The 14,014-nt window shown below is 39.1% G+C and overlaps 1 protein-coding gene across 1 annotated transcript; it reads left to right on the top strand.

Annotated features, from left to right (window-relative positions):
• Window positions 1–8,321: 8,321 nt before the first annotated feature.
• Window positions 8,322–9,281, top strand: LOC141107183 (olfactory receptor 8G50-like). The gene has a single exon (XM_073597922.1). The coding sequence runs from the start codon at window positions 8,331–8,333 to the stop codon at window positions 9,279–9,281; it is 951 nt and encodes a 316-aa protein (XP_073454023.1). The 5' UTR covers window positions 8,322–8,330.
• The last annotated feature ends 4,733 nt before the right edge of the window (window positions 9,282–14,014 follow it).

The following is a 14,014-nucleotide window of genomic DNA, read 5'->3' as shown; positions in this document are numbered from 1 at the left end:
ATACACTGCGCATGCATGAAACTCCGCCCGCCCCTGACGTTCTTTCTAGTCTATTCCCCACCCCTTCTCGTTTGGCGCAGTGGGGAAAAGCACATGGTGGAGACACAACGGGTGCATGCTAATTAAAGCAACGAGGAGGAGGAAAGCCCGGAGCCAGAAACGTTACAATCCCGGAGGAGACGATTTAAGGCATCAAGTACGTCTTTTGTTGAGATATTGGAGATGGTCGACCTACTGAAGCGGGCCGACTATGATGGGAAGTATGGACTTTACCCCAACCCCAATGTCAGAAAGGCCAAGATCATGACTAAAGTTGTGAAGAGTCTGCACCGTAATTTTGGGGTATGACGATCCAAGGTTCACGATCAGTATAGAAGGATCAGGAGAGTGCTGCAAAAAAGTAAGTAGTTGTCCTGTGTTCCTATTCTTTCTTTTTATTACGTTCGTGCTGCTCTATGTGCTGTTCTTCACTGTTGTACAGTTTAAAATGGCAACTTTCATGTTCATGGACACATTATTCGTTCGTAGGAAACATTGTTCGTTCTGTGAAGCTTGTACAAAACAGGTAAGTAAAGTTTATATTCCACCATGTGTATAGGTGTAAGAAATAGGCGGAACTGGCTGGCCATTATTCCAGACATGTTCTCCATGTTTGGAAACATGTTCACCACCACTCTTCTGGCTTCTGTAGTTCTAGTGTTAGGTGGCCTAAATGGGTTGTATGTGTGGGTTAAGATCCCTACTTTTGCTCATTCTAAGTTCTTTTTGTAGTCAGCTGATCTTGTTATGTCAAGGCCAGGAGGTCCAGGTCTGAACTGCATCTGCTGTTACAGCCCCAGTAGTAGAGGTCCTATGGGAAAGCACAGTGTCCCTGGCACATTTGGGGGCCCTAGTGTGGTAACCTATGCCCTGGATAGACCTAAGTGGCAGGTAAAATACAGAGCAGTCTCTAGCAACAGAGAGAGAGAGAAGGTCCAGTTGGGATATGACACCCTGGCATCAGGGTACCTGCACGAACCAACATTGGGACACAGGCTGCTTTTAAGAATGGTAATCCTTCGGTGTTGCGCCTCCTTAAGGATCTGACAAGCAGGAAACCCAGCCAGTTTTGGGACCCCGTCAGCAGGGTTCTCAGCCAGCCTTCAGATCTTTGCAGTGGGGTACCCAGTCGGCTTGCAGACCCCAGTGGTGGAGTTTTATGGAGCGTCCAGAGGCTGCTCCTTAAGGGGGAACTGTTAGGATTGAGTTCACCTGCTGGTGACACTGTGCTGCTCTGGGCTGTTTGCTGCAGCTCCACTGTCCACCAGCAGGTGTCTCCCAAGGGTCAGCAGGCTGTAATAATCAGCCACACCTGGGTTCAACCATTGGGTGGCTATTTAAGGCTGTTCCTCCGTTTCCCATCACGTCACTATTCTGTTCAACTCCTTGTTGCCAGAGATCCTGTTTCAGCCTGCACCCCTCTGCCTTGCTCCTGTCATCCTCTGCCTTGCTCTGGCTCCCTGCTTAGTACCCAGTTTGTCTTCTGCTACCTTGTATCCCTGCATTTCCTGTAACCTTGTCAGTACCTTGTATATAGTTGTACTTAGTCAGTAGTTTAGTTCTTTAGCTATTTTGTCAGTAGGGTTTGGTTCTTGTTGCTGGGGTTGTTTATATTCACTGTTGGTTTATTGCTGTGTTCACTGTTAATAGATTTCACTTTTAAAGATATATACTTTGTTTGGTCAGTTTCTTGTGTAGCTACGTGTCTGGTCTCCTTGCTGCAGAAACCTGACAACTGGTTTGGTGAGACTGTAACTGTTGTGGTGACGATTGGGGAACTATGACTGGAGGACTGTTAGAGCTATTAGGGCTTGTTCACATGTGAGGTTGGGAGGTTGTAAAAGCTTGTGGTTGAGCTGCAGTTTTATCGCCCATATAGCTGCAGAGGCAGCGGCCGGGGGATATACACATGCTGGGGCTGTGATGCTTTGCTTTGCAGCTGTGGCAGGAATTATACTCCTGTACACCCGCTGATCATGACCCATTCAAATACTCTCTGAAGAGCAATCTGAACACAGATAGCTCTCCAGAGAGCATCACACATATGAACAGGTACTTTTAGTGACACTATGACTGCTGTGGGGGTGATCAAGGACATTAGGACTGGTGAGGTGGTCATCATCAATGCTGGGACTGGTGTGGCAGTGATTAGAGACACTGTAACTGATGTGATGGTGATTAGGGCACTGTGACTGGGGTGGTGGTGATTAGAGACAAGGTGATTGGTGTGCCAGAGATCAGGGGCACTGTGACTGGTGCAATGGGCAGTGAGCGAGTGAGCAACAGTGATCAGGGATACTCACTGGCAGCACTGGTCTGGTTACAATGTGTAAAAAAAATATATATAATTTTTTTTTTAAATATCTTTTTTTACATACTATCACCAGGGAGGTGCAGTGTCACCACAGTGAGAGAATGTGCGTGCCGCCGATGTGGGAGGATGTACGGGTCTGCCTGTATCAGCGCTGCTCCTGTCCAGCCGTATCTTTACATTGGTCAAATGGGAGGTGGTTAAACTGTTGTTTTTGTGTCTAGATACACTTTAACCACTTAAGGACCGAGCCTCTTTCTGAGATTTGTTGTTTAAACATTTTTTTTTTTTGCTAGAAAATTACTTAGAAAAAATTTATAATGTTTGGGGGTTCTAACACCCTAGAGGATAAAATGGTGGCCATTGCAATACTTTCTGTCACACCGTATTTGCGCAGTGGTCTTACAAGTGCACTTTTTTTAAAAAAATACACTTTTTTGAATTAAAAAATAAGACAACAGTAAAGTTAGCCCAATTTTTTTTATATTGCGAAAGATAATGTTATGCCGAGTAAATTGATACTCAACATGTCACGCTTCAAAATTGCGCCCGCTCGTGGAATGGCGACAAACTTTTACCCTTAAAAATCTCCATAGGTGACGTTTAAAAAATTCTACAGGTTGCCTGATTTGAGTTATAGAGGAGGTCTAGGGCTAGAGTTTTTGCTTTCACTTTACCGATCGCAATGATACCTCACATGTGTGGTTTGAACACCGTTTTCATGTGCGGGCGCTACTCACATATACATTCGCTTCTGCACGCGAGCTCGTTGGGACGGGGCGCGTTTAAATTTTTTTTTCTTATTTATTTTACCTTTTATTTTTTATTTTTAAACTGTTTTTTTTTTTTTCAAATTGTCACTTTTATTCCTATTAGAAGGAATGTAAACATCCCTTGTAATAGAAAAAAAGCATGACAGGACCTCTTAGATATGAGATCTGGGGTCAAAAAGACCTCAGATCACATATTTACACAAAAATGCAATAAAAAAAAATAGAAAAATTGTCATTTAAAAAAAACAAAACTTTAAAAATGGCCCTTTAAGAGCTGTGGGGGGAAGTAACGTTTTGACGTTGCTTCTGCCCCCTGCATTGTTTGGAGACGGGTGGGGTCCATCTTCCCCTCACTCGTCTCCATGCCCAGCAAGGGTGAAGATCCAATTGTCTCCATTGCTGCCGAAGGCTCCGTTAAGCGGCGGAGGGCACCGGAGCGAGGCAGGAGGGGGGACTCTGCCGCCGCCAATAAAAGTGATCTTGCAGCGAATCCGCCGCAGAGACCACTTTTGTCTTAAACCGCTCACTGAAGAAGAGGATACCGGGGTTATGGCAGCTAGCTGCTGCCATAACCATGATATTCCTCTTCAAACAGCCAAGTGTAGGGACATTATAAAGGCAAATGGAATACTAAGTTGTGTATATATAGAATTAATCATTTCTTTAAGATGTATGTATCAATCATCATTAGTCAAGCTGTGACATAGTATTACAGAACAGTATTATAAACACACAAGACATTTGAAACAAACATCACTTACCATATGGAAGTAAAGGAACCCCCCTTATACTATACCCTCCCTCCTCCACTGCTGGCAATTTAACATGATATAATCCATTGCTGAAGATTGGGAAATAGCTCCACAGTCAACTACAGGGCAGTAAGTGTCTACTATATTTCAATCTGTTTGAGAGTGTCTCCATTTACCACCCTAGAGCTTTCTGTGTTCCTTGTCATACACAGCCCTTAATCCCTTGTTATAATCGGGAGCAGGCTCCCAATCATCGGACCACTGTGACAGCCAATCACAGCGATCATGTGATCGGGAAATCCATCCCACCCTCCAAGTGTATAAACCCACTGAAAGGGAAGGGGTTAGGCAAGCTATACTCCAGTAGAATTTTGTTCAGAATTTCTGTTTTTGAAACATTTGTTTAACTCTCAAATGGCTATTGGTATCAAATCAACCTTTGTTTTTGACTGCTTTGATAGGAAAATTCGAAGAAGCAGGATGAAATATTTTTCTAGAACAAAGAACATGCTCACTGTGAATGTGTTTTTTGCTCAGGAAAAATTGTGCATATTGTAATGAAACCTGTTTAATATGTCTGGGATTCCATTGAAATAGCAGATCTGGATGAAATTGTAAAAAATGTTGAATGGAAATTAGTTGACTCCATAATGACGGATGGAATCAGATGGAATGTTCTGATTAACAATTTTTCAACGAGCGTTCAAGCAAAACTCTAACTGTGTAGTGTTAGCATTGTCCTAAATATAACTTAAAGTGTACCTTAGACCCTAAACATGTTTATCTGTTAAAACCCTGGGCAGGTTTTTATTCCTGTCTGTATTTCCAATAGGTATTAATGACTGTTATCCATGGGAGAGAAAGTTGTCACCAAAAGAAAAATAGAGGGAAATTTTAATTATGAGGACACCATTTCCAACGGCCTGTATGGTGCTTGCAGTTTCTATACAGCAAGGCTGGAGTATTAGCAGAAGAAGCAGTACAATAAACCAATCACTTCTTGTGCTGCAAAGATGTATGCTGATAGGAAGAAAGAACACAGTGACAAAGAGAAAAGCTCATCACTGTGCTGCTTCTCTTTTTACTGTCCAGTCACAGGCAGGGGTGGGTCTAGGACAACCTGGGCTCAGAGGAATTGTGTTGAATGATGCTGGCCATCAGACATCTAATATGGGGAAAAAGTACTGCAGGGGAAATCTTATGGTTATTGAAGCTGTTTTTATAATTCTATCTTTTGAGATATTAATTTTTATATTTTTATTCTGGTGGGAGTTTTGTTGAAAACATTGTATTAAAACACTAATGAATATTCTTCTAAATAATAGTTAGAAATCTATAATTGGAGACCGTACATTCTAGTTAAGATGTTCTCAAGGGTTTTTAATTAGCTTGGATTTAGTCTATTCCCAGATTTATGACACAGCTATTTATATGGGAATTTGTTGTCAGGCAAGCACATGCACAATGCTTGTTTAGGTAAGATCACGAGGTGCATTTACTAATACTAACCCAAGTGAATTACCCATATTATAGCTTTCTCTGTGCTGTAAAGCTCCACTGAAGTGGAATTGGCGATTTGCATGTCCATCTCTATTTGAAGAACATTATAGCCAGAGAAATAGAAGTATGGGATTTGATGAAAATAACAATTACACAAATAAGAGTGAATGTATGTGCGCTGCACTCTTTTTTTCTTTGAATTTAATTACAAAAATAATTTCACCCTCTCTAGTGTTCATATTTCTCATACTCCTCATACCACCTGCCTGCACTACAGAGAGAAGCACAGAGACCTATTGATCATATCACTGGTTCTAAAATAAGGTATGTAACAAAAATAAAACATTTTTTTATTGTTATTATCATGTTAACGAGGGGGAAAGGAGAAACCTGGGAAGGCAAATATAAGCTGATTAACTTTCAGGTTTTATTTGGCATAGCATATCATTACTGTAACTGTTTTATCTTAGGGTAAATGTAATTTTTCTTTGGAGAACTTTATATAATACAACAATCAAGAAAAATAGTGATAACATATTTCATTATTAAAGGGATTGTTGATGTCCCAGAATTATGGCTTCCAAATTTTGGTAGTTCTGGTGATTTATCTCAGCAATCTTGATTGCTGAGATAAATATCACCATTCCATTCACTCATTTCCTGGAATCCTTTGAACTTCCTGCTGTAAAGTATTTTTATCAGTCTTATTTAATTTGATTGCTTGCTTTATTTCAAGTCATCTTTTGGTGTTTACATGTAATGTAGAGATGTATGTGCACAGTTTTTTCTATGGAAAAACCACTATAGAGAAAAACTAGGTAAAAGAAATGGAAAGCTGCTGTTCCTGACATCTTTTAAAAAAATAAATAAATAAATAAAAGTTTCTAAGCTCTCCTCTTTTAACCACTTTAATACAGGGCTTTTATACACCCTTCCTTCCCATACCAATTTTTAGCTTTCAGCGCTCTCACACTTTGAATGACAATTACTCAGTCATGCTACACTGTACCCAAACCAAATTTTTATCATTTTTTTCTCACAAACATAGCTTTCTTTTGGTGGTATTTAATCACTGCTGTTTTTTTATTTTTTGCAATATAAGCTAAAAAAGAGAGAAATTTTTGAAAAAAAAACACTTTTGTTTAGTTTCTATTGTAAAATTTTGCAAATAAGTAATTTTTCTTCATAAATTTGGGCCAAAATGTATACTGCTACATATCTTTAGTAAAAATAACCCAAATTAGTGTATATTATTTGGTCTCTGTGAAAGTTATAGAGTCTACAAGCTATGGTGCAAATCATTGAAAAATGATCACATCTGATCACACCTGATGTACTGAAGGCCTATCTCATTTCTTGAGGCCCTAACAAGCCAGGAAAGTACAAATACCCCCCAAATTACCCCTTTTTGGAAAGCAGACATTCCAAAGTATTTAGTAAGAGGCATGGTGAGTTTTTTGAAGTTGTAATTTTTTCCCACAATTCTTGGAAATTTTTTTTTTTTTTGCACAAAATTGTCATAATAACAAGTTATTTCTCTCACACAGCACATGCATACTTGCAATGACACCCCAAAATACATTCTGCTACTCCTCCTGAGTATAGTGATAACACATGTGTGAGACTTTTACACAGCCTGGCCACATACAGAGGTCTAACATCCAACTAGCACCGTCAGGCGTTTTACGAGCATAAATTGCACATCTCATTTGATGACAACCTATAACACTTTTGAAGGCCCTGGAGCAGGTCAATGGAAACGCCCACAAAATGACCCCATTTTGGAAAGCTAACACCCCAACATATAATCTATGAGGCATAATGAGTCTTTTGAATGGTTCATTTTTTTCCAGTAGTTTTTGGAATATGTGGGAAAAAAATGAAAACGCATTTTTTTAATACAAAGTTGTCCATTTATAAGATATTTCCAAAACATAACATGTACATAGCAAAACTGACACCCCAAAATACATTCTGCTTCTCCTCCCGAGTACGGCGATACCACATGTGTGAGACTTTTACACAGCCTGGCCACATACAGAGGCCCAACATTGAAGTAGCACCGTCAGGCGTTCTACATGCATAAATTACACATCTCATTTCTCAACCACCTATTACAGTTTTGAAGACCCTGGAGCACCAGGACAATGGAAAAGCCCAAAAAATTACCCCATTTTGGAAAGCTAACACTCCAACGTATAATCTATAAGGCATAATGAGTCTTTTGAACGGTTCATTTTTTTCCAGAAGTTTTTGAAAAAATGAAAAAGCTAACACCCCAACGTATATCATACCACATGTATGAAACTTTTACATAGTCTGGCCACATACAGAGGCCCAACATCCAAGTAGCACTGTCAGTTGTTCTAGGAGCATACATTACACACAAATTCCTGCCAACCTATCACATTGTTGAAGGCCCTTCATATTGCTAACACATAGCATGTACTGTACATACCAATTACAAACCAAAATACATTCTGCTGAGAAAAGGGTAAAGAAAAGATTACCTGCGGTTTTAGTATTTTCTTGTCACTATGGTGAAAACGAACAATGATTTGACCCCAATAATCATTCCAAAATCAAACAAATGTTCTTGAAACAAAAAAAAATTCAACAAATTTCTATTAGTTATTAGACAACTTTAGACCAACAATACTGTGCAGTATAATGAATCCTGGCTGGCTCTTCCTTATTCAGTCTGAATAATACTTTTTGTAAAATTTTCAAAAGCTAATATAGAGATAGATATACATATTGACAGTAATTGTATTTAAATTATTTATTAAATTAAATGTATTTAATGATTTTAACAATTGTACATACAGTTAGAGGACATTTGTATATTTGTCTCAGTTGAGTGTTAAATTATCAACCTGATATGGCACAGCTAACTATTGCATTATTAAAATAGATGCCATTTTTTTCTTATTTAGCACTGGAAAATTCTATACTATGGAAGAATCCAACAAAACAGGAATGACATATTTCATCATTGAAGGGATTTCTGATGTCCCAGAATTACAGCTTCCCATTTTTTTGTTGGTTCTGCTGATTTATCTCTTCATTCTAGGAGGTAATATGACCATTTTTTTATTGATCTGTATGGATCACCATCTTCACACTCCGATGTACTTCTTCCTGGCCAACCTGTCCATTCTTGATGTTTCTTGTTCTACAATAACTCTTCACAAAGCTCTTATTACATTTGTCACTGGCAATAAATTGGTTTCCTTTGTTGGCTGTATGATGCAGATGTTTTTCTTCTTATCTTTTACATGTAATGAGCTGCTAATTCTGACAGCAATGGGTTATGACCGCTATGTGGCTATCTGTCACCCTTTACATTACCAGGTAATTATGAACCACAAAGTCTGCTGTGGTTTGGCTGGTGTCTGTTGGGTTTTGGGTTTCTTAGATATCATGCCTTGTGCTTGGAAAGTGTCATCAATTAATTGTTACACATCATTGGAGGTCAACCATTTCTTCTGCGACTTTGTACCAATAATGAAGCTGTCCTGCAGTGACAACTTTGCTTTGCAACTTTATGTGATTATTGAAGGAGTAATTCTGGCATCTTTTGTTCCATTTGTTCTCACTTTTATATCGTATGTTTTCATTATAAAAAGCATACTGAGAATACATTCCAGTAACGGGAGGTGGAAAGCTTTCTACACATGTTCCTCACATCTCACAATCATTATCCTTCTTTATGGCACCTTGTCTTACCAATACTTCAGACCAGTTGAATATATTACACTGGGTTCCTATAAACTTTCTTCCCTTTTTAATACCACATGTGTCCCAATATTAAATCCCCTGATTTACAGCTTGAAGAATAAAGATGTCCATTCAGCTTTGAAGAGAAAGTTTAAGAAAATGTCTAGACTAATAAAAAGAAAATGAACAAAAAAAATCTTTGTTCTTTGCTAACTTTATATTTGAAGTTTTGTGTATGGGGCCCACTGTCTTATTTGTTTCATATTTCTATAGTCAAAAAATGTTTCACTGACAGCTTCATGTCAGCACACACCTGGCTAGGCCCTGCACACTCCTATCACTATTTGGATCTTAACTATAAAATTGGATTACCCTCCAGCCCGGCATTCCTTTCTTTTCATTCAAGCACATAGGATCAGATGTGGTCTACTACCTTGCTAGGTTTATCACGTGGAAGTCCATCCAAGCTTTGCTTCTTATTTGGCTGGGCAAAGTTCCCTGTATCTGTATTAATAAGTTCTGTTATGGCACATGGCACAGTGGCTGAAGAATAGGTAACCAGATTTATTGGGACTTGGAGCAGCAATGTAAGAGGGAGAAATAAGTACATTTTTGCAAGAAATAACAGAGTATGATATTTCAAAGCCAGCAGACATAAATATTGTAGACACTTGCTGCATATTATGCAAGCACTTGTACTTGTTCACTATGTTAGATGAAGATCTGAAGCATCTGTTATTCTGAAAATAAAATGTAATTTAATATAGCATAGTCAACAGCCAGAAATATTTCACAGATATGCTGCACACAATGTAAATGTTCTATTGTACTGATTTTTTTTCAGATATATAATTTATAAATTATACAGACCAGCTGCACAAAATCCAATTATTTTTCATAGGGGGTAATGGAAGAGGGAAAAAGCAGGCATACTCCACCTTTATTTAAAAAAATATAAATCATATTCCTCCTGTGTCAAAAGAAAAAAAAAAGTGTTCAATGAAATGCTAAAATGTAAAGTATATTTTTAGCTACAAAATTTTGTGTTAGAGAATTAGAGCAAGTGATTTCTACTAAAAAAGTTAAGCCACAATACTTTAAAGAGTGTGTTGTGTGTTTCGAAAATAATCCTGGATTGTGCCAGTGTATTCAAATAGGGTCAAAATATCAGCACAAACACCATGGTATAGCCTACATGAAATACAAAAAGTTTTACAAACTGAGTAGAACAATATGGAACATAAAGTGTTGTTTATTTTTAATGATGATACATCATATTAAAAAGCAAACAATAATGGGCAACACAATAGTTAGCATGCCAAAAAATATGTAAAAATATTTGTCTTTGGGAAACAACTGTCTAAAAAATAGGTTTTGATTATGAACCATGCCAGGACACCATAACTCTCCAGAAATATTCACACAGAGCACAGAATGGTGCCTGTCCAAAAATGAATTTCTTGTAATGAAAAAGCTATGGATAAACTGGATCTGGGGTGTTAGTGGTGCAAGAACACCATAACCTTCTAGGATTGTTTGTGCAGTGCACATCTGCTCGAGGAAAAAAAAAAGGAGTTTATTGCAACAGTAAAGCAGCTGTAGAAAAAATGGGTGAACCAAATTAAAAGTGCCATTGCAATGAACAACAACAATGGGCCCAATATGAGATGGTAATGGTAGCAGGCCTACAGTGGTGGCAGAAGATGTTAACTTTTCCAGGTCAGGAGTTTCAGAAGGAGGTGTAAATTGTGGCACAAGGTGGAATTTATTTCAGGTCTGCAATGACAAAAGCTGTACAGAAAAAAATACTTTGGGTGTCAGAATCCCCCGAAAATTGAATCTTCAACATCTGCAGCAAGGGCTTTATAACTGTCTTTGATCCATGACTGGCTCAAAAGTGACACAAATGTCAGCTGGTCAAATGTATCCAGTAACAGATGGACTCTTATGTCAGTCACAAAGTCCCACCACAGCATTAAATGTACATTCAGACAGGATGCTGGCTACAGGGTAGCCCAGCAGCTCAATTGCATACTGGGCAAGCTCTGAACAGTGGTCCATCCTTGTTGCCTAATATTCAAATGGGTCATCTGTTAAAAGGGTCTCAAAATTCACCCTTAACCCCATGCTCTCCCCCACTAGATGATGCAGCTGTTGCCAATTGTTGCTGGCAGTGGAAACCCCTTATTGCTAGGTAAAGAAAAATATTTTTAACGCCACCCCACCACTGCTTCTCATTTGAATGACAGCAGGCTCCAAACCATGGTGTTCTCCAGAAAGTATACTGCCATCCTCTGGATAGAAGGTTAACAAATTCCTCAGTCACACGTCTTCTAGGTGTTTTATGTTTTGCTCCCTCTGCGAGGGCAGGATGAACTCTATGACTATCCATTTTTAACAGGGATTTCAGGAGTGTTCCTTTCTTTGGTGCCTTCCCTTGATAGGCCCATTAAAATTGAAAGGAAAAGCTCCACTCTTCTCCAAAAAAACTAATGAAAAAAAGGGAACAGTGGCAACAGAAGTTGTTCAAACAAAAAAGAATAGTCCCGAAAAGGTGCAAGGCTTTGGCCAATGACAGTTGTTTGCCATGCATTTTGAGATGTTTATTGAATTCAAACGTTTGAACTTAGGTTCAGTTTGAATTCTCGATACATCCCTAATAATTATCAGGTTATTTATGTCTGTCAAACAAATATAAAGAGATTTCCAAGCTCAAACTTACCAACCAGCCAGCGACCAACCGAATGGACCTGTCAAACAATATGCGTTAAGAACAGGGTTTTTAGTTGCACACATTTGCAAATACATGTGTAAGCTACAGGCCCCACCAAGGCACCCTGTTTCCTGCAGTCCCTAACTACTAAAAGTCTCCATCTTGGAAGCACATGCATCTATAATTGATAGGTAGAGGACAGGTGAGCCTGAAAGGAGCCATCCCTCCTTAAAGGTACAAGTTCATACTGAGCAGTAACAAACAAATGGCCCCTGCCCCCACCTATAACTGGCCTTCACAGCAAGGAGCACATGGAAGGGCAAACGCATAAAAGACAAAAACAGAACATTCCATAGCTCAACTCACCAACCAGTCTGCTGACCAGCTGAATTAACCTGTCCAACAGTCTGCATTAAAAACAGGGGTTTAGTTAGCACGCATTTGCAAACGCATACATAATCTGCAAGGCCTCTTCACAGCACCCTGTGTATGCTTGTAGTCCTAAACGCTACTGAATTTATGAGCGTCTCCACAGTGGGAGCACATGCATTCAACGGATAGATGAGGGGCAGGTGGGCCTGGAGGCAGCCCAATCCCCCTTAAAGGAACAGGAGCACACTGGATGCCCAGCACGTACCACGGTGGCAGCAAAGGTGCCCAGTGTGTCCCCGGACCATATTTACACCAGTAACAAACAAATGGCCCCTGCCCCCACCTATAACTGGCCTTCACAGCAAGGAGCACATGGAAGGGCAAATGCATAAAAGACAAAAACAGAACATTCCATAGCTCAACTCACCAACCAGTCTTCTGACCAACCAAATTAACCTGTCCAACAGTCTGCATTAAAAACAGGGGTTTAGTTAGCACGCATTTGCAAACGCATACATAAGCTGCAAGGCCTCTTCACCTGGGGATTCAAACTCTGACATTATGCAGTAAAGTATATAATAAGCCTGCAGTCATCTGCACACTTCAAAGACATAGTTAGCTCAAAGTGGAGAAAAAAAAGATAAAAAAAGTGAATCCTACCTTGATATATCCCACTTTTGTAGATAAACCAATCGTTGTACAAATAGAGAATGTCTTCATGTACCTGTGCCTGATGCATTTAGGAATGCTTCCTTCATCACATCTTAAATAATGTACCTTTAAAAAAAATCAGTGGAAGAAATACCCAGTGGATACATTTCCTACAAGTCAGACTCCCAGAAGTGTGAATGATATCAAGTTTATCAGAATAGTAGAGTTGTTTTAAAGTTTCAAAAGAATAATTGAAAAGGAGTTCTAGTTTGTTATAGGAATGGTATGCCGAGATAGAGGCAGGTTAGATAAGGATATTCCATTGCCAACCCTCTGGGACTATACATGTCCTGTTTATCCCAGGACTGAACAGCAGACACAGCAATAACAGTCAAGGTCCCTTTATTGCAAGACAAACAGCATGGAAAATACATAAGCTTACAAACAGGATTTCAAATACTTTATGTTAAAATACGTAAATACATAAATACTTTACAATACTTTTTTACGTTAAGGCAAAACAATTTTTTGAATGGGGTGCTGTCTTTGTTCATGCTGGGGAGATTCACCTCTCTGTTTGTTCCAGTGGCTATTACAACCTAAAGGTTTACTATTGTCACCAGAGAGAGAGGTGAAGGTAAATCATCTAGCTGAGGCAAATATTCTCGTGACAACTGTCAAAGACAGGAAATAGCATAACTACTTAACAACCGTGCTATAGCCAAATGACAGCTACAGCGCGGTCGTTAAGTAGATGTCCCTTCTGATGGAAGCTGCATGCAAATGTAAACAAAAATATTAGTATGTTAAAAAGAGATATTCATATACAATACATAATTGCATCCTGTATTCTGGTAACTGTATGTGGTTGCTTCTAGTGTGTCACATCCCCTGTAGCTACGACTTCTGCTAAAAGATCTGTATTATGCATTATTTTAACATCCCTTGCACAAGATTATATCCTATATAAAATATTACTTTTTGAGATACTATGGGGTTGATTTACTAAAACTGTAGAGTACAAAATCTGGCTACCTGCCCTCTATCTATCCATTAGAATGCATGTGCTTCCACTGTTGGAGGCTCTCATAAATTTACAAGAGTTAGGGCTGCAGGTAATACAGGGACCGTGAAGTGGCCTTGCAGCTTACACATGTGTTTGTAAATGTGTGCTAACTAAACC

Source organism: Aquarana catesbeiana, linkage group LG09 (genome assembly GCF_042186555.1).
Source record: "Aquarana catesbeiana isolate 2022-GZ linkage group LG09, ASM4218655v1, whole genome shotgun sequence".
NCBI lineage: Eukaryota > Metazoa > Chordata > Amphibia > Anura > Ranidae > Aquarana > Aquarana catesbeiana.
Note: the sequence above shows the minus strand (reverse complement) of the source record. Positions and strands in the feature narration are given on the sequence as shown.